Source organism: Dermacentor variabilis, chromosome 11, assembly GCF_050947875.1.
Source record: "Dermacentor variabilis isolate Ectoservices chromosome 11, ASM5094787v1, whole genome shotgun sequence".
NCBI lineage: Eukaryota > Metazoa > Arthropoda > Arachnida > Ixodida > Ixodidae > Dermacentor > Dermacentor variabilis.
This window is the reverse complement of record NC_134578.1, coordinates 1,563,613-1,583,493: the sequence shown is the minus strand read 5'-3', so window position 1 is coordinate 1,583,493 and position 19,881 is coordinate 1,563,613. Positions and strand designations below refer to the sequence as shown.

The 19,881-nt window shown below is 45.7% G+C and overlaps 1 protein-coding gene across 1 annotated transcript in view; it reads left to right on the top strand.

The window, feature by feature from the left end:
- LOC142564528 (aldehyde dehydrogenase 1A1-like) overlaps positions 1-19,881 on the top strand; it is a 101,157-nt gene that overhangs the window by 9,747 nt on the left and 71,529 nt on the right. Inside the window, exons 2-3 of the mRNA XM_075675543.1 lie at positions 11,644-11,748; positions 16,862-17,002. Coding sequence (XP_075531658.1) covers positions 11,644-11,748; positions 16,862-17,002 — 246 coding nt within the window. The remainder of the gene's footprint in view (positions 1-11,643; positions 11,749-16,861; positions 17,003-19,881) is intronic.

The following is a 19,881-nucleotide window of genomic DNA, read 5'->3' as shown; positions in this document are numbered from 1 at the left end:
AGGCGTCATCGAGTGTGACCAAAGTCTACTGCTACACCATGAAATTTGCGTCGCAAGCGGGATTGCTCGACTGCACGGAGGGAAAAGTGAAGTGTTGCTGACAAACTTCAGCCAGGAGTTCAAGCGCATCAACAAGGGCACGACGATCGCGTACATCGAGGAAATTCTGGAAACCAGTAATGCGTTTGTCCTCTCGGATTCCGCCGTATCTACCGCGACGACCATGGTTCCCGAACCAGACTACGACATTAATCCAAGTCTCCCCATGATTAAGCAACAACAGCTCAGAAGTCTTCTCCGACGATACAAATACTGCTTTTCGACGTCATCAAGGATTCGACAAACGCCAGTCGCAAAGCATCGCATAATCACCGAGGAGTGCGCTCGACCACTCCGCCAGAGCCCTTACCGAGTTTCGCGGCGAGAACGTGAAGCTATAAGAGAACAAGTCGACGAAATGCTGCGCGACGACATCATCCAGCCATCGAAAAGCCCGTGGGCATCCCTTGTTGTCTTGGTGAAGAAAAAGGACGGAACCTTACGTTTCTGCGTCGATTAACGTCGACTGAACAAGATCACAAAGAAGGATGTGTACCCCCTACCACGGATAGAGGAGGCATCAGATCGGCTCTGCAATGCAAAATACTTCTCGTCGATGGATCTCAAGTCTGGCTACTGGCAAATATAAGTGGACGAGAGAGATCGCGAAAAGACCGCCTTCCTCATGCCAGACAGCCTCTACGAGTTCAAGGTCATGCCATTCTGACTGTGCTCGGTGCCTGCAACGTTTCAGCGCGTCATAGACACGGTGCTAGCAGGATTGAAGTGGCAGACGTGTCTTGTTTACTTGGATGACGTCGTTGTCTTCGCCGGAAATTTTGACGATCACCTTAGGCGGCTTGCAACAGTACTAGAGGCCATCAGGTCATCAAGGCTCACTCTGAAGCCGGAAAAGTGCCGCTTCGCTTACGACGAGCTTCTGTTTCTAGGCCACGTCATCAACAAATCTGGAGTCCGCCCCGACCCGGAGAAGACAGCTGCCATCGCTAAGTTCCCGCAGTTCATCGACAAGAAGGCAGTGCGTAGATTTCTTGGCATGTGTGCCTACTACAGGCGCTTTTCGAGGACTTTTCGTGTATCGCGGAGCCGCTAACGCATCTAACCAAATGTGATGTCGAGTTCAAGTGGGAAACACCGCAGGCCGATGCATTTCAAGAACACAAGCGACGCATGCAGTCGCCGCCGGTACTTGCACACTTGGACGAGGACGCCGATACCGAAATCCACACTGACGCCAGTAGCCTAGGCCTCGGTGCCGTCCTAGTCCAGAGGAAAGAAGGACTTGAATGCTGCTAGCCGGTCGCTGTCAAAAGCGGAAGGCAATTATTCCACGACTGAAAAGGAATGCCTCGCCATCATTTGGGCTACAGCAAAATTCCGCCCTTACCTATATGGGAGGCCATCCAAAGTGATCAGCGACCGTCACGCGTTGTGTTGGCTAGCTAAATTAAAGGACCCTTCAGGATGGCTGGCGCGATGGAGCCTCAGACTACAAGAATATGACATCACTGTAACCTACAGGTCCCGACGCAAACACTCAGATGCCGATTGCCTATCACGCACCCCCATTGACCCGCCGCCGCAAGATGACGAGGATGACGACGTCTTCTTAGGAATAATAAGCGCGGAAGACTTCGCTGAACAGCAACGAGCAGATCCGGAGCTAAAAGGCCTCATCGAGTATTTGGAAGGGCACACCGACGTTGTCCATAGGGCATTTATGCGCGGATTGTCTTCGTTCACGCTTCAAGGCAACGTACTCGTGAAGAACTTCTCACCAGTCCCACAAACTACCTTCTTGTTGTTCCGTCGGCGCTGCGTCCAAAAGTACTGCACGCCCTACATGACGATCCAACCGCTGGGCACCTCGGTTTCTCCCGGACGCTATCGAGGATACAAGAACGGGATTACTGGCCGCGCCTAGCCGCCGATGTCGCCCGTTACGTCAAGACATGCCGAGACTGTCAGCGACGCAAGACACCACCGACAAGGCCAGCGGGATTAGTACAGTCGACCAAGCCTCGTTACCGACCTTTTCAGCAGATCGGGATGAACTTGTTGGGACCGTTTCCTACATCAGCTTCCGGAAATAAATGGATCGTCGTGGCGACGGACTATCTCACCCGCTTCGCTGAAACTAAAGCTCTACCGAAAGGCAGCGCAGCCGAAGTGGCGAAATGTTTCGTCGAGAACATCCTGCTGCGACATGGTGCTCCAGAATTCCTCATCACCGACAGAGGAAGGGCTTTTACAGCAGAGCTCACTCAAGCCATTCTTCAATACAGCCAGACAAGCCACAGGAGGACAACTGCCTACCAGCCACAGACAAATGGTCTCACCGAGCGCCTGAACAAGACCCTCGCCGACATGCTAGCAATGTACGTACGTCGATGTCGAGCACAACACGTGGGATGCCGTCCTGCCGTACGTAACCTTCGCTTACAACACGGCGGTGCAAGAAACAACACAGATCACGCCGTTCAAGGTGGTTTACGGCAGGAACCCGACGACGATTCTCGACGCCATGCTGCCGCACGTGACCGACGAAGAGAATCTTGACGTCGCTACCTATCTCCAGCGCGCCGAAGAAGCCCGACAGCTCGCCCGCCTACGGATCAAGAGCCAGCAGCGTACCGACAGCCGACACTACAACCTCCGACAACGCTACGTCCAGTACCAGCCTGGCGACGGTGTTTGGGTTTGGACCCCAATACGTCGACGAGGGCTCACTGAGAAACTATTGCGAAGCTATTTCTGACCCTACAAGCTCATTCAACGTATTGACGAATTGGACTATGTGGTCGTGCCAGACGGCATTTCGCATTCACAGCGGTGCCGCTCACGACCTGAAGTAATTCATGTTGTGCGTCTTAAGCCGTATCACGAGCGCTAAGGAACTTTGGGGACGTCGCATAGCTGAACTTTCGATTTTTGTCTGGACTGTATCACCTTGGGCTTTCTTTCTTTGTTACTTTAACAAGTGTGCTTTTGTGTTTTACTCTCCTGTTATGTTTGCAGCATCGGGACGATGCTTTTTGAGAGGGGGAAATTAACACGTGAACTCGTTTATCTTTTGCGGGTGAGCGCTTTTACCGTCCACGAAATGTTATCGCTCAGCGCAGACGCGTCTACACGTATCGGAAGTTTCTAGAATGTTATCGGTGCTTCTATACGCTGTCTGTCGTCGCCGAACCTTGTGTAATCTGATAGCATGTATGCGCGACGCGAATGGCGTAGAACTTTGTGGAAGGCACGCGGGTCCCAGCGATTACTCTAGTGCATTCGGCATTCGACGACTCATCTATAAAAGCCAACGCGCTTGACCCGCTGATCAGATTTTGACGATCGCTGACTGTGTTCGCCATTGTCGCCGTTCTTTAAGTTTAGCCTGTTTTTGTGGGCACAGGTTCGCCCAATAAAACGATAGTTTCGTCTTTCCCAGTTTGGCTCATTTCTTTACCGTCACTACAACGTTACAATATTCAAGCCAAATTTAAGCATAATAATAGAGATAAACATATTTGATATAGCTCAATATATGCACCGACCTCGCTTGTGATTTAGAAATTTTCGTTCGAGTAAAAGCAAGAAAACAATTGTCGAAATCAACAGCAAATATCACCAGCAGGTACTGTGTACACCCGCCGTGGTTGCTCAGTGGCTATGGTGTTAGGCTGCTGAGCACAAAGTCGAGGGATGGAATCCCGGCCACGGCGGCCGCATTTCGATGGGGGCGAAATGCGAAAACGCTCGTGTATTTAGATTTAAGTGCACGTTAAAGAAGCCCAGGTGGTCTAAATTTCCGGAGTCCTCCACTACGGCGTGCCTCATAATCAGAAAGTGGTTTTTGCACGTAAAACCCCATAATTTAAATTCTTTAGGCACTGTGTACATCATAGAGTTTCTCACCATAACACCTAGAGGGAAATCTGGCGCCACCGTCTATGGGAGTTTCGTAAGGGACGCTGTGCCGTCATTTGAATGACGGTATATATGTTTGTGAGGCTTGTGTTGGGTGGTGTTATAAGGGGCTTCGTCTAAAACGTGGATGTGGCTACACAAATAAGGCGTTCTTAAAGTAAAATCTTCATAAACTGTTTCCATTCACGCATACTACATCTTCCAGTGAAGTTTACTCAATCCTACATGCATAACCAAGCGAAGAAAAGCAAGAACAGACGATAAACTGTTCCAAAGCGAGCACGAGTCTTGTCATCTGTCTTCCAACTTTAGTGGCCAGCTGATACATCTTACTTTTCATATAATTGTACATGCAATAACAAGTTCTCATAGTTAAACAAAACGTGTTTTTCTTTAATAATAACGGTGAAACAGTTTTTTACGTGCTGTTTTATTAGAAAATTAATCATTGTGACAGACGCAACGGTGCTTGCCTGGCTTTCCGAGAACGGTGCCAATCCGAAGTCACAATATACTGGCGTTCCCATGCATACCACAGCGCAGCAGCGCCAGATTTCCCTCTAGGTAATATAGTGAGAAACTCTATGGTGTACATGCCCCCTGCTCTAGTCTTCCGCTCGTCATTATCTGCGCGTTATCGCCTGCTCTTCTAATCGTGATCTGTCACCCAGCAGACGACGGCTAGTATACGGGGTGATCATTTTTCAGTTTTCTGGAATTTCTAAAAATAGCCCGTTGCAGATACCATAATCCCAGTCCATGAGCTGAATTCTTGAGAGGATCGGACATTAGAGGGTCCTGAATATTTGGCTGCGCGTGTTTAAAAAAAAGGATTTTGCGCTTGCCGTTGCACTGCTGTTGCTGAAATTTTGCAGAACGGCCGCATTTAGGCGTCAACTTTGTTTAGTATATAACACTGGCACAGTTAATTGCCTGGTTTCTGAGAAAAAAATGGAAATTTGCCTGCGCTTACGGAGATTTGAGCTGCTGTCGCGATGGCGCAAGCATCAACTTGGGTGACCACCCGTCGTAATCTGCAGAAAGCGGCGTTTCACGGTGGGCAATCGCCTGTGCCAGGAGCGGGCAACACGCGACAGCCCTCCCTCAAACGCTGCTTTCTGCAGATGACGGAAGGTGGCTACACAAGTCTGTGCCAGGGCGGGCTTTCAGACGCCATTTTTCCTATAGACGAAAACAGTTTCTCATATTTAAATTATGGGGTTTTACGCGCCAAAACCACTTTCTGATTATGAGGCATGCTGTAGTGGATGACTCCGGAAATTTCTACCACCTGGGTTCTTTAACGTGCACCTAAATCTAAGCACACGGCTGTTTTCGCATTTCGCCCCCATCTAAATGCGGCCGCCGTGGCCGGGATTCGATCCCGCGATCTCGAGTTTCTCATTTTTGTCTTAAAAAAACAGGCGACTAATCGTGCCAAGTGTTATACTAAACGAAGTGGACGCCTTGAGCAAGAACAGTGCAGCGGTAAGCCCAAAATCTTTTTTTGAAATGGCGCAAACAAATATTCAGGACCCTGCACTTGCACCAAAAATGAAAACACATATTCAACGAATTAACAAACATTCGCAAATAACTTCCTAATTAATTATTGTACGGCACATATTGAAATTGACGAATTGTAGCCGGTGAGATGGTAAGGCGTACTTATTTCGAATGAATTCCCAGAATGCCACCAGTTTCGACATATGCACCATGAAACTGGCCTAAAAATTCCGGATGGTCCGCTTATTTTTTTTATCAGAACGCTCTTTTATACATTCAAGCACGAAAGTAACCGTATTTCGTCCCATAGTTGGAGAAATAATATCTAGAAATCGGTGTCATTCCGGAAATTATTTCTAAGTTACCACGTCTGACAATCTCACCGGCTACAATTAATAAATTTCAATGAGTGCCGTGCAATAAATTATCAGTAAGTTAGTGAATGTTAGTTAATTCATTGAATATGGGTTCGGATTTTTTGTGCAAGTAATGTCCGCCTCTTTGAAAAATCCACCTAAAGAACTAGAATTATGGTATCTGCAACGTGCGATTTTTAAAAACCCCATTGCAATCAGAAAGGCTGAAAAATCCGTCAGTGAAAGTTATCATTGTCATTGTTAGAAGTGGTTTTCAATCGCAGATTTTGTACCGTTACAGTCGAATGTTGTCAGTATTTCCTGAAGCGCGTTGCTGAAGGAAGACAGAGAAGTCACTAAGATTTTGGCTAGGAATTGTCAAGTGGATTTTAAGAACGTATGTGTTTTGTAAGACTCTAATATAAGGTACGTGACATAAATAATTTGCCTAGGCGTTTAGAGTTGGTCTACTGTACGTGTAGCTCTAGGAAAACAGTGTTTTTGCCAGCAGGGTATAGCGCGCTTTAAGTTTACTAATGTACTATAGGGTGGGCGAATATTCCAAGTTTGGAATGCGAATACTTTTTGAATAGCACTTAAGTCGTATTCGAAAATGAACTATTCAGAATTTTTGAATATCAGACCTACAGAAATATTTCGAAACAAACGACTGTTAAAATCGGGTTACTCTTCACCTGCTCAAAAAAGTATTGCAAATTATAATTATTAAAAGTAAAAGAGCGACAAAGGTTTAAAGCAATGCAGAAACAAAATCGGGAATGGAAGCATTGTTTTCAATTTTGCGGTGGCAATGTGGCAATGGTTAACACGACTTGGTTTGAATCTTTTAGACATACGTAAATACCCTAGAATGCATGGACGTAGGTATTGACTTCGCCGTAGCACAACTGATAGTGCAACGCGTGCGTAATGCGGATGTTGTGGGTTCGGCTCCCACCATCATTAAGTTGTTTGTTCCTCCATTTTCCTTTAGCTTCTCATTTTTACACTTCGGTCAAAAAGTACGCATAATTTCCCCTATGCTTTCCTTTTGTACATTATCTATTGGTTTCATATGGCTGTGACTAACAAAATGTGCGAGCCCTCTTACAAAAACGGTGCCCAAATCGCGCCCGTCGGTTCCCCACTCCTTTCTTTCGTTATATGGCAACCGGCTATTCTTGCTTCTGGCCTGCCAATTAGTCTTTCTTGCAGTCTAGTCATATACCAGCTTCATATTTTACCTTACAACCAGTGTCGCTTTCCCTGTAACAGGGCTTTTACTCTGTCTCTGGCAAACAAATACTTTATTAGCCTTTTCTTTTCCTTTTCCATAACTTATATTTCTTCAACAACTATTTGTTTAGCGATTTCGGAAAGTTGTTGATTCAGCAGCCTGTCATTCTTGGAAATATTATTTTCCACTAGGCTCTGAAGGTGCCAAGCGGCTGTTCGTGCAGTTATTTTCATGACGGTTGTAGTGATCTTGTGTTTAAGACAATCCTATGTAACGAAGAAGAGTAGCCTGCCTGCGCCACGGCACCATCGCTACTGGTATGAGCTCGTGGTTGCTGTCCTTGGCCGAACACTTGTGACTGCTACCCGTTCGCCTGCGCCCGTTGCTAATAAATGCCTTAGCAAGTGATGGACGTGCTGGGGTGTCGGCCATCCTGGAACTTCGGAGTCGCACTCTATCCTCCATCATGCCCGACGACGCATGCAACTCCTCCAATGGCGCCGGCCACCTTGGTTTGTGCCGGTGCCTTGCGTCAGCGAGATCACCCTATCTTCTCCGGCACAGATGGCAAAGACGTTGAAGATTGGATCTCCTCTTAGAATGCGACGTTTCTCAATTTGGTAACATCATCCCACTGGTTATGGGCACTCACTCGCTCATATCTTACGGACGTTGCGAAACAATGGTTTCTAAGCCATGAAGCCGACCTCACTTCGTGGTTGGTCTTCAAGACCGTCTTTACCCAAGTTTTCGGTTGGCCAGCAGTACGAAAGCTTAGTGCAGAACGTTTGCGCGCACGATCCCAAGAGGTCGGAGAGATCTTCACGAGCTAAATTGAAGACATTGTTGGCCTTCGCAAACAGGTGAGCGCGTCGATGGCAGAGGAGGAGATGATCAAACATATAAATAAGGGTATTCAGGACGACGCGTTTCAAATGATATTATCGAAGAGTACTCACACTGTCGCTGAAGTGATAGAATTGTGCCAGAGTTACGAAGAGTTGCGCAAGCAACGGCTTCACACTCGACGTCCCACTCCGCCGACTCTCTGTCAAGCCTTGGAGTCGACGACAACCATGCTGCTCTGTTCGTAAAAATTCAGGAATTCGTTCGCGCAGAGGTCGCCCGCCAGCTATCTTTGATATCTTCTGTCCCGGAACCACCACCCGCTTTGCCTTCTACGATCCGCGACTTCATTCAAGAGCAAGTACCTCAAGTCGTTCCTCCAGCCGCTGAGCAGACACCAGTCACTGCACCTCTCACTCACGCAGTTTCCCGATCTCGTCCACAAACGCTCTTGCCGCCCTATATGCATCGACCGCCGACATTTTTGCCGCCATCTATGCCGCTTCACGACCGACGGTATTTTCTCTCTATGCCGCTACTCGACCGACAGCATTTTCCGACTCTTCAACCACGACTCGGACCTTACCCCCACCAGTGGCGCACCTTCGATGACCGCCCAATATATTTCGCGTGTGGTGTTGCTGGTCACGTGGTGCGCCATTGTCGTCGTTGCATGCTTCCTCTTCGGAACATCCGGTGAGCGCCACCTTTCCCCGCTCCGTTTTCCTCTTCGCCTTCCAGCCTTCCTACCTCTTCCTTTTCCCCTGACCGCCCAACCGCCTCTTGAGATTTATTAGCAACGGGCGCAGGCGAATGGGTAGCAGTCACAAGCGTTTGGCCAAGGACAGCAATCACGAGCTCATATCGGTAGCGATGGTACTGTGGCGCAGGCAGGCGACTCTTCTTCGTTGCACTTAATTGTTCCTGGTAGTTGACTGTCTATTTAGTGCAAGCGTGTTCCTACTTACACCGAAATACGTATCCCGGCTGTAAATATGTGCGTCTGCATTTGTATATGCCATATTCTATTCTATATCCAATACTTACTATTCATATTCGATTCGTATTCGAAAAAGTCGATATTCGCCTGCGTCTAATATTAAAAGCACCGATCATGACAGCTTAAATTTTCCATTACCTTCAGATCGGAAGGTTACAAATAAAGCACGGCTCAAAAGAACACCAGCAACATAGCATGAAAATGCACTTAGTCTTCATAGTATCTCTAAATATTTAGCGCTTCTCGACGTTCGGGGGAGCAGAACTAGTTCTGGAGAACGCGCTTGGCCGCATGTTGTTACCACGGCGATGGCAATTACCCGAGCTTTGCGCAGGTCGAATACCACATTTTATCCCTTGACCTACCTGCGAGCCGCCGTGGAGTATTGATTGGTGAGCGGTGAAAATACAGCGCGCACGACGCTATCAGCGCTCGGCGCACTCTGTCCCCATTACAGACCGCTTTCAAGATGGGGGCCGCGTGGCCGCGTCATACGCAGGAGCCGCCGGAGTAAAACGCCGCCGCTCTGCCCTCCCTCCGGCGCCTTCCTCACGACAGAATACGGCGCGCCTCCTCCCCGCTTTCCTCCCTGCGCGCGCGAGTTCGGCCACCGTCGTCGGCTCACCCTCGCATTCTGTCACTCGCACATAAGCACACGGCGCGCGGCTATGGTGTTATCGCTCGTGGACTTCATGAGAAACATCATGGCGATGGTGATGGCAGAAATGCACATGGAGTGTCCATATAATTGCTATCACAATAAAACACCAACCTATACAACGATATGGAGCTCGCCTTTCAGACTACGATTTATCATCTGTATTCAATGCATTCGTCACGTCGGTATTCGCACGGGAAGATTACTCCGACGTTCTTATCGTATCGGACAACTGCTACTGATCCATGGGGCTCATTTATATCTCTGCCGATGGCACTGCGTGCCTGATGACTAACCTTAGGCTCTCTACTTCCTGTGGTATGCTAGCCGCCGTGATTGCTTAGCGGCTATAGTGCTGCGCTACTGAGCACGAGGTCGCGGGATCGAATCCCGGCTGCGGCGACCGCGTTTCGACGGGGGCGAAATGCAAAAACGCCCGTATACCATGCATTGGGGTCAAGTTAAAGATTCCCTGGTGGTCAAAATTAATCTGAAGTGTCTAACTACGGCGTTTCTCGTAATCGAATCGTATATTTGGCACGTAAAACCTCCAAATTCAGTTCGATCTCTGCGATATTGACAACATTGTTTCGAGAATTAAAAGAACATTATTTACTTCGATGCATATATTGCTTAACATATTCGATCAGTCATTGTCATTTGTAGAACTGCTTTCACAATGGCAAATTACTACAGTGGTTCCCATATTTAAATCAGGCAACATAAAAGCGCCTAATAATTGTGGTCATGTATCTTTAACATGTATACGTCGCAAGTTACGAGAACACACACCACAGCCTCACACGCTTACCATCACCATGAAGCTAACAATTTATTTATTCTTATAAACAGGGTTGTAGAAATCTTTGTCGCATGATAGGCAATTACTACTGAGCTGCAATTTCACATGAACGCTAACTAGCAAACTGACTGCATATTGACACGTTTACTTATTTTTATCGGGCGACCACGTTTCGCCGCCCAACAAATGTTATCGCACAGCGCGGGACGCGCCTGCATGTATCCGAAGTTTCTGGAAAGTTATCGATACCTCTATCCGCTGTCTGATGTCGCCGAACCTTATGTTATCTGATTTCATCGCCTGACGCGAATGGTGTAGAACTTTGTGGAAGGCACGCGGGTCCCAACGATTAGTCTGGAACATTCGACGACTTCTGTATAAAAGCCGACGTGCTTGACCCGCTGATCAGATTTTTGACGATCGCCGACCGTGTTCGCCGCTATCCTGGTGCTATAAGTGTAGCCTCTTTTTGTGGGCACAGGTTCGCCCAATAAAAGTTAGTTTTGTCTTTCACAGTATTGCTAGTGTGTTCTTCAACCTCACCACCACGTAACAATATGTTAAAATAATGCTTGGCTTTCGACAGAGACACTCAATGCCTTTTAATGAACAAATTATCGGGTCTCTGTTAGAACTCGTTAACAGTGTCTTGAAATAGAAATTTTTGTTCCATCATCAGAAGTTTACACAGTTAACAATTTCATCTCGTACTTTTCAAATGTTGCATCTGGAGCACATTAAGGAAGCGCGATTACCCCTTTACGTTTAAACATATTGTTAATGGTTTCTCCTTTAACGTATCTTCGAGCATGGTACTTTTTGCAGATAACTTATTTATCGTACAATAATAAGTTTCGACAATCACCGTATGCTGCAAAACAATATTAATGCAGTTAATACCCGGTGCAGTACATGGCCAATGTCTGATAAGCCATACAAATAAGTGAAATGCGGTTCCCTTCATTCGAGAACGTCGCCACCCAAGCGTTGCGCTTACCATAAAATACGAAAGTGTGTCGCGTGCGCTGTCATGTAAGTATACGGGACTCACTCTTATACATTATCTGTCAAGGTACAGTGCTAGCACATGTGCGAAAACATTCAGGTATTTGACCTGCAACTTGCGCAAAGCCGCTACTAAGTATGTTCTTAAAGTTGCCTATTTTATAGTTGTTCCCCCACAACCTTATTTCCCCTCATCCATTCAGTTCATTCATGAGAACTAACTACTGCCGACCTTCTATCTTGGCATTGTAGATATTCATCAACAACAAGTTCGTCGACTCCAAGTCTGGGAAGACATTCGCCACTTTTAACCCGGCCAATGAGGAAAAGATCGCCGATGTCCAAGAAGGTAGCAAGGTGAGTTCGAAATGTATGCGTGTGTATGCCTTCCTTTGGAAACTTTGAATCCTCACAAACTTGCTGAGCTTTCCTTTAGTCTAGGCGGTATAATCTCGATCATTAGCCGTGGTGTCGCCATTCTTTTGGCTATTCTTTCGTCTTATAGAAATGCCAATTTTAGGTATATGGGGATATCGTCGTGGTGGCTCTTTGAGAGTTCTTTATTGTGCATAATAATAAGGTTACAAATGGGGATTATACATAGATACTGAGGGAGGTCCCATAGTCAACGGACTGTACAGGGGACCTCCCATTGCAAATGAGTAGAATATGTAAATACCAAGCAGCTATATGCTATCATACAAGAAAGCACATTAAGTTAGTCACTAGCTAACGCTGTAAGGTATTTAATAACACAAAGCAATTATTAATATAACGATAACGATCAAATTGTTATATTGAGGGCAAAAATTTACGAAGGTTTGATCTGAATGTGTAAAAATGAGAGAGTATCTTAATATGACACGATAATGAGTTCCAAAGTAATAATAATAATAATAATATTTGGGGTTTTACGTGCCAAAACCACTTCCTGATTATGAGGCACGCCGTAGTGGAGGACTCCGGAAATTTTGACCACCTGGGGTTCTTTAACGTGCACCTAAATCTAAGCACACGGGTGTTTTCGCATTTCGCCCCCATCGAAATGCGGCCGCCGTGGCCGGGATTCGATCCCGCGACCTCGTGCTCAGCAGCCCAACACCATAGCCACTGAGCAACCACGGCGGGTGTGTTCCAAAGTAGTGTGGCTGAAAAATTAGTAGTAAATTTACCGTAATTAGTTCTCGGGTTCGGTAGTAAAGAGCTGTTGGTAGAAGCTAAACGGGTAGATCTGGAATGTGGATACTGGCTGTTAGTAAATATAGGGAATGGGAGCTTTCCGTTAATAGACTTATAAACAAGTATTTATTTAGTTTCTGTAACGATAAAATACCGTTAGAGGTGAGCAATGGAGATGCTTTCAATGCGTAGCTGCTACGTGTACGGATGTGAATTGCTTGATTTGGGGTATGCTGTAGTGGGGATAAATGTGTGGGATGCGTGTTTCCCCATGATGATATGCAATAAGTAATATGCGTGTGAAGAAAGCCGTAGTAGAGGGAGACGAGTGTATTCATATTAAAAAAATTGCGAGGTTTAATTAATATTCTAATTCGATATGCTGCCTTCTTTGCTAAGGATAAAACATGCTCATCAAGGTTTAGGTGTTTATCTAATATGACGCCAAAAAACATTACACTGTCAGTAGGATGAAGTGTGCTGGAAGCAAAGGTTAGCGATGGGTACACTGAGATATGCTTTTGTGTAGCTGAGAAGATGAAGTTAGATTTTGCAGTAATAATGTGTAGTCTGTTTAGTCCGCACGAGGTTACAATATTAGCCGCGTTTTGGTTAAGCTTGCACATTAATGAATCAGGACTTTTGTCTAAGGAGAAGCTGGTATTGTCGTCAGCGTAAAGGATACAATCAGAGGATTTCAGGCACTGTGGGAAGTCGTTAATGTATATTAAAAACAAGAGAGGTCCTAATATATATCCTTGTGGTGCACCAATGTTAGTTGTTTTAGGGTGTGAGTAAGGGCTGGATATTGATAAGTATGTTGTCTATCTTTCAACTAGTTACGTAATAATCGCAGTGCCGGGCCAGTTATACCAATAGAGTCTAATTCATCAAAAAGGATGTTATGAACAAGTGAATCGAACGCTTTGGAAATGTCACTAATTAATACGCCAGCAACATTTCCAGTGTCAATTGCCTGTCGAATCTTGTCTGTTAGAACTATTAATGCCAAATCAGTTGAGTGTGCCTCCCTAACCCAAATTGGTTTGGTTATAGGATACGAAATTTTGATAAATAACTTGATAAGCGTGTAACGAGTAGTTTTTCGACCATTTTACTAAAGAATGAAAGTATAGTAATAAGGCGGTGGTTAGATGTTAGGCGCTTATCTCCCTTTTAAAAACAGGGATTATTTAAATTTGGCCTTTCCCAAAGAACTTGGACAGATTCCTGTTTTAAAGATAAGGTTCACTATGTGACAGAATATTTCAGATATTAGGTACGCTATCATTTTTGTGAGAGATGGGCTGAATTTATCAAGACCAGGCCCGGTATTTTTTGGACTGGAAATGACTATGACCATGTCTTCAGGTGTTGTGGGATGAAGGAAAAAGCTATGAGGCACAAGGGTGTAAGTCTCGATCAATGAATCGTCACACCGTTCATTATCTGCACAGAAGAAATTAATAAAAGAGTTTTCAATGTCCAAGGGATTGTCAAAGAGAAGATCCCCCGATTGTTTCATAGGTATTTCGGCATTATGATTGTATCCACCTAAAAACAGTTTAAGACTTTCCATTGCCTTTTGATATCATTACCGGTAGACTTAATTTAATTTTGGTAATGCGTCGTTTTAGCCGGCTTTAGTAGTTTTCCTAGTAAGTTAGAGTATTTATTATACCCTTCGTGAAGTGCAGTGTTCAATGGCTGTTTTGTTGTTTTTTCTTTAAAGGTTATATTTTTTTCCGTAAGCAATTTAGCTAACTGGTGGATAACCATGGGTTACGAGGAGCTGAAAACGTTTTTTTTAGAATTCATTATTGCCGTGGAATATGAAGTAGCATTAGAAATTATTTGTGAATATGTGTTACAGGCGGTTTCAGAGTTATTACATGCCATTACTGGGGATCAGTCTGAAGCGGCAAATAATTTAATAATAATTGACAAATTAAACTTCTTTCTGCTGAAGCTTGCATCGGTAGTGGCAGCAGTATAACTTAAGCGCACCAACGTTGGGTAATGATCGGTTATTGAAGCTTCGACAACACCACAGTCAGTGTTAGTAAGAAGGTTGGATAATATATCGTCGATAAGCGTCCCTCTTTATTCGTGGGACAACGAGTTGGAAGAGTAATTAAGTTTTAATATCCTAACCCATTCAGGCATCTAACGTAATTATTAAGTAGTGGGATGGATGTATATAAAAGGTTAATATTAATATCGCTCATGATAGTTACATTCTTCTGTTCGAATAGTAAATTACGCAGCAAATAACCTAGGGCTAAGCAAAACGCGCTTGCAGATGATGAGGGTGAAGGATAGATGCAGTCAACTATTAGGTTTTTTTTTAATCTTGTGAAAAAAGTATCGTCATATTGGACCTAGACAGATTCACAGTTCGCCGCGCCGAGTGTCAAGTCAGATCGCCTATGAAAACGCAACTCTGAGGATACAAAAATAGAAGCACCACCAGGATTACTGTTATCACGGTGGCAGTATTCAGATGAGTACGAAGGAAAGCTTTACAAGTTATTGTGAGTTGCAGAGAGCCAGATTTCACTAACGCAAACTGGGATACATTGCGCAAGTATGACACAAGGACGAAACAGGAACACGGGACGAGCGCTACGCTGAGTGTCCGTCCCGTGTTCCTGCTTGCCCTTGTGTCATTCTTGCGCTATGTATCCCAGTATGTATGCATCCAATCAACACGCCCAGACTTCTTCCCTGCTAAAGTTCACTAACGCAAATAACAGTGAAATTATCATGGGTAGATGATAAAAAATTATGATGCCATTCATGTTTTCTTGCAGACTTCGTGCATTGAAATGGATCAGTGAAGGGCAGTGCGATGCAAAATAAGCCTCAAGTTCTTGAGGTAAAAAGTACGAAGCCATTGTACACAACTTGAAGACTGAAAGTTGGATGGCTTATGCAAAGTTGCGTAATAATAGATAAATCCGAATCAGAAGCCATGCGAAATACCCGACTATCGGGTGATTTCCGCACTTTGATCTGGAAATTTTCCGTCTTTATGAACTGCCAACCTTTTTCCTTCTTCAAGGCAAGTGTCCTGGAGAACAAACGCTTATTGTTTGGCGATAGATGCTCATTGACGAATATCGCCCGCGTGTTCTCTCCTGAAAACCCTATACTTTGGGTATTCTGTCGGGCCTTTCGCGCCTTCTTGATGAATTCAGTTTTTTTTTTGCTCGAGAGCAAAACCGCAAGATTATATTCTTTTGACCAGGCTTTGTTGGTACGCGATCAGCTGTGTCGTCATCAGTGGCTGAGACTGTACAGTTGATTTTGTTGCCGATGGCAGTGAGGATTGCGGTACAATTCTCCCCCTGGGTACAGGGCACCCCCTTTATTTCCGAGTTATTTAATTTTGTGTATTGCTCAATGTCAGCGACTTTCTTTTGAAGGGCCTGGTTTTCCGCTTACAGAGCGCGGTTTGCCACAGATAAGCTGTTGAGATGGGGTTGACTCGACTACTTCGTTCAGAAGCTTTACGCTGTCATCTATGAGACCAACTTCAGTTCTCATCGCACCGACATCTGAGCCTGTATCCTGAAGCTTAGTTTGTATGCTAATAACAAGCGGGTCGACTGATTCATTGAACCGATGTTTGAATATAGCTTCTAGCTCGTCCATTCGCTTACAAAGTTCAGCATTTGTCGCCATTACGAGGATGGCTAAATAGTGAACACAATGTGAGCACAGAAGCAGGGAATATCGATAGCAGCAACAAAAGTAGCAGCAGCAGTTGAAGGAATTGACAAATTCTAAAAATATACCAAGAATAAAAGCAACCTACCTGTGAAACCAAGGAAGTTCACTTAGTTGCGTGCTTGAGAATGCAACTGCTGCTGCTACAACAGTGATGCTCTCGCTGCGACGGCTTTTGTGGCAGAAATCCGGAATCGCTGTGCTTTCGCCCGCCGCTTCGTCTGTTTTTCATGAATGAACCAAGAAACATGCTGTTCACTTCGCGAAAGTGTGTATATAAGTTAATCAGTCATTGGGCGTACACTAGTATGTTAAATAAGTGCATCATTATCTACCCCACTGGTTTAGCCTGGAGACCCTTCTCTTTTAATTGAAGATAACTCGCAATTTCTTGGGCGACTCTGAAACTACGTTATCCTTTAACTTGTCCTTCGGGGTAATCGTGATAAGAACTTCTCACCACCGTAATTGATTGAGTGCGTGTCCAGCGATGAATTTCATGGGCGCTCGTCGGCTGCATTGTTTCCTATGCTGATCTCCACATTTCGGCCTTTTGCAGGAGGACATCGACGCGGCCGTGCAGGCAGCGAGAGAAGCCTTCAAGCGTGGCTCCAAGTGGCGGACCATGGACGCCTCACAGCGCGGCACCATCATCAACAGGCTGGCCGACCTGATGGATCAGAACGCCGACTACATGGCGGTAAGGCGCTATCGTTGAGCATGGGCGTACAGATTTGCATTAAGTGGGCCGAAAAGCCATTGTTTATTTCCTTTTTGTTATTATCAGATCCTAATCCTCATATTCCTAGCGGAAATACTGGCAGGTGTCGGGGCACCCTAAGTATTTTACTATGGTACTTGTGTCAACGAACCAATTCGGGCGTAAGTCCAGCGATGGTGAATGCGTCATGACGTCGTGGTACAATGACTGGCTCCATTCCTGCGATCACTGCGTCAGCTCAACGTGAACCTAGCCCACAGAAATGGCTGTAGCGCTCTAATTGATTTATTTAATGAACCACAATATTATACCTAGCCTTACGGCTACACAAAGTTGGCAAAATTTGTTCGGTGTGATGTCACGGTATGTCGAAGACGCGAGGATGGACATTTCTAGTCCAACTATTGTATCGACTTATAATATGAGTATATTACAATCGCCACACTTTCTAACTATCATAATTTTACGTTCAAGAAGCATGGGGTGTCGAGTCTCTGCAGCTTGGAAAATGCATGTAACTATTAGAAGTGATTTGTCGCGCAAGCGTAAGCTTGAGAGCAAGCTTTAGCGAACGCTCGCCTCTCAATTCAAATAGGCATGGCAAACACAAATTGCCCTGCAATCCGTGAGAATCGAGTTTCATTTCCACACGTAACCTCCGGCTTGCACGTGATTACGGCAAGGCATGGCTAGCGCTTAGGATCTACTTGGCCGCGCAAACCGTGCTTCAGAAGAACGTAAAGTGAACGAGTAGCCGGGTGCGGATTCCTTCTTTTTGCAGAAAGCGCGCACTAGCAGAAAGAACACGAAAAAATGAAACACGCGGGCATGAGCGCCGACTCGAACGTCTTATTTTACAGCGCATTAAGCTCCCGTTCATGGGTTGAGCGTCGGCGTACCTTAGCGTAACCGCGCGAACGCGCTCGTGCCACTACTCGCGCGTTCGTTGTCGTCTTCTACCACAGCTGGCCCCTATGACGCTCATCATGCCTGTGATGATGATGCTGCTCATGAAAGAAGTGTCTGAGTCCACATTCACTGACATGTAACCACATAGACCCACCGAAACGCATAGTTACACACAAACTAATTGTCATATTACATAAAATCAAGTTCATTATATAGTGTACACAATGGTTATGTACAATGACGATGTGACTTTCCATAGTTTTTTAGCGATGCTATGAGATGTGTATATTCAAAGATGACCATGCATACGAGAGCACATAGAAATCTCGGGCACCTACATACATGTGTATTCAGTGAATAATTTTGATAGCCTGGCTACAAGGAGCAGACTGGTCGAAAATTAAGCCGTACACGTCCATGAGCTACCGACAAGAAACGGCATGACCACTGTTGAACGAACTCCTCTTCCCCAAGGAAAAAACAATTCCTCTGGCAGATACGACAGTAGCTCAGAGTAGAGCCTTTCTAGAAGTGGAAACAGAGCGCGGCGACGATGTCCCGCGGCAACTGCCTCGCACCGGTTACGCCACAGACAAAAGGCCCCAGTGGCAAGTAAAGGTCGCGCGAAGCGGCCACATGAGCAGTGACCAGATGTAATAAAGCGGTTAACTCCAAGGCCACGCAAAACAGTATGCAAGGCCCAGCAAAATACACTTGCAACGACGCATTCCAACAACACATGCTTGTTGGATTCTTTAAGGGGGCAATTAGGACGCAGCGAAGATGGGACTATAAGCCACGGCTGTAGTCCGTCACACGTGGAGCACTTGGCACCCTAGACGCCACACGAAGCCGCGTAGGTGGCCGGGCAGAAATGGCGCCATTATCGCACCCCACGACGCATTATTGGAGCGTTAGCGGCGCGCTGGGCCAACTAGAGGATGCTGTAAACCCGGAATTGTATCCACAACACGGTTTTTGAGAACGTCTACATCAGGACATACCTGTTGTACGTGATGATAAAATGCCACGGCCGTAGAGCAAAATGCAGGTGCGTTTAAGACTTGTGGTCTACGATTTAAGTGCACGCCTGGTAGCATGTAACGAATTTTTATGCCAAGTAAATAGCAGGCAGTTTCACGCGCGGAAACAGGTGGAGCAGAAATCGCTGAGCAAGCAGCTGGCAGCGGACAGACACGAATGGGACCGCCAACCCACCGCGAGAGCGTGCTTTCCCAAGCGCCGCGCGACAGACCAGTTCTGTACTACCCTCCAGGAGGAGGAACCAAGAAGGGACTGCTCTGGACCTATTAACCAGTAGTGGCGGCTGTACAACGTCACAAACGTACTGGGCTAAGTTCTTCTTTCTAATATGGGTAAATCATACCGTTGAACGTGCTGAAAATTTCGCCTTACAACTTCAAGAATTGAGACACATAGTCTGATAGGCCATCATAGGTGTAATCAAGGCTTAAAATACGAACAGAAGCGCTCTTCTGAAGACGAAAAGGGGACTTAGGTGTGTCTTTAGAGAACCAATGAACAAATAACGATATTTTGAAAAATTTAGTGCAGCACCTAAAATATTTCTGTACTCAGTGAAAATTTGAAGGCTACGAGATAAGCTGTCTTCGTTCCTGAAAAACAATGTGATGTCATCAGTGAAGTCTGTCACCTTCGCAACACCGCTACCAGGCAGCGGGAGACCACGCATGTAAGGGTCTCTCAGTACCGAGCGCAGAAACGGCTCCAGGCTGAGCACAAATAGTTCTGGTGACAGAGGGCACCCATGGGACGAACAGCACGAGTGACGGGAAATGGTGCACTTTCACGAACATCAATAAACAATGTACTTGGGATATCTGAATAGGTATTCCTAATAACTTCAACAAAACTTGACGAAAAACCGAACGGCGTCAGTACATTAAATACATACGATCTAGTGAAGC